This window comes from Leptonychotes weddellii, chromosome 10 (genome assembly GCF_054177405.1).
Source record: "Leptonychotes weddellii isolate Sample4059 chromosome 10, ASM5417740v2, whole genome shotgun sequence".
Lineage (NCBI taxonomy): Eukaryota > Metazoa > Chordata > Mammalia > Carnivora > Phocidae > Leptonychotes > Leptonychotes weddellii.
This window is the reverse complement of record NC_138378.1, coordinates 88528355-88530063: the sequence shown is the minus strand read 5'-3', so window position 1 is coordinate 88530063 and position 1709 is coordinate 88528355. Positions and strand designations below refer to the sequence as shown.

General features: G+C 47.5%; 1 protein-coding gene across 1 annotated transcript in view; it reads right to left on the bottom strand.

Moving 5' to 3' along the window:
• SPMIP9 (sperm microtubule inner protein 9) overlaps nucleotides 1–1111 on the bottom strand; it is a 4075-nt gene extending 2964 nt beyond the window's left edge. Inside the window, exons 1-2 of the mRNA XM_006741160.2 lie at nucleotides 1085–1111; nucleotides 269–361 (exon numbers count right to left, since the gene is read on the bottom strand). Coding sequence (XP_006741223.2) covers nucleotides 269–361; nucleotides 1085–1111 — 120 coding nt within the window. The remainder of the gene's footprint in view (nucleotides 1–268; nucleotides 362–1084) is intronic.
• Between the last annotated feature and the right edge of the window lie 598 nt (nucleotides 1112–1709).

Below are 1709 nucleotides of genomic sequence, written 5' to 3'. Positions count from 1 at the left end.
GGAGCACTGGGTGTTATACACAAACAATGAATCATGGAACACTACATCAAAAACTAATGATGTAATGTATGGTGATTAACATAACAATAAAATTTTTTTTTAAAAATAAAACGTACACACAAAGCACACACATAAAAGACTTCTTTAGCTCTCCTGGCATCAGATATTGTTCTAAATAAGTGCCCCCAATATCCACACATAATAAAGATGAAGTAAAGATGATTTCAGTGGGCGACTGAACAGAAGACAAGACCAAATAACTTCTTACCTCTTGTGGTGTGACTCTGGAGTATTTGTGCTTCCCGTAGTGTTGATAGTCAACCATGTAGGAGCTTTTGTATGTGTCTAAATCCACAGGGGCCTGAAGGGCAAGGGAGATTACAAAACAAGAGACCTCATCTTGCCATTCTTCCACCTAAAGGCATTCGATGGCTTCTCATGGCCCATAGGACCAAGACCAACTTTTGGGCCTGGCATTCAGAGGCCCCATGATCTGGCTTCTACTGACCTTTGCCATCTTGCCCTGCTTGACTCCCCTCCATGCCTTCTGCACTCCAGCCTCACTACACTCCACTTTTCACAAATGCGCATGCTCTTATCTCCTGCTAGAAATGCTAGTGGTACTCCTCATGGACTGACAAACTCCTACACATCCTCCAAAACCCAGATTAAATTTCTCCCCCAAAACATCTATCCCACCCTTCTATTCACCTCCCCCAAATTAAACTCTTTCTCCTCTGCTTTCACAGCACATTTTGCATCCCTCATTACAGCACTTACCATGGTAATTGTAACTGATTTAATGAAGTATACTAGATTAGGACCTAATCTTTGGCATCTCTGCAGGCTCGAAGCCCAGCACAGGGCCTGACACACCACAGGTGCCTATTAAATGCATGCTGAATAAATGAGCCCCCAGAAAACCATACATCATTACTTTCCTCTGCCTATTACACACACACACACACACGTACACACATCATTCCAGAATGACAACCAGAGGGAGCCCAAGGTGCCTGGGCCTGTCTGCTAAAGCTGCTCAACCTTGAGGTGGTCACAGGCGACAGAAACCCACAACACTCACCTGTCTGGGGTACACCACACCTGCCATAGTAGACAACCTAGACACAGACAGGTTGGTTAGCCCTGCTTCCGCCACGGGCCATGAGAAGCCAGCAGCCCCTCAGTCATCAGGGGTTGATGGCAGCAGCAAGGATCAATGGGCAGGTGGACAGGGGTCCTGGGACAAAGGGGCAGGAGCAGGTCCCAGAAGGAATCAGAGCTGATGAGAACATCAGATTCACCTCTCAAGCAGGGCAGGTAGTGTGCTGGTAAATCTTTAATAACCACCTTTATGAGGCAAATAAATAAGCAGTGGTTGGTAGCATTTACCAGTTTCTGGGGTGTAAATGCTCCCACCACGGCCCATTTCAGGCTATCGACATAATGTCACTAATGTGGGGTTGCGCAAATGTACACAGAATGGGCTCCCAGAGCCAGGATGAGCTGACTCTAACACTCGGGTCCCACTGAACAGGGCTCTGAGCTGCCCTGGAGAAGCAGGCTGCAGGCTTAGGACTTAGAGGCGCCCTGATTCAGAAGCACCAACCATGTTTTCTAGTGGGGTTGGGGGTATCCAAGGTGAAGAAAGTCGTGAGGCTCTGCTTTCCCAGCTGAACAATAGCAGCAGATACGTCCAATCCTGCCCC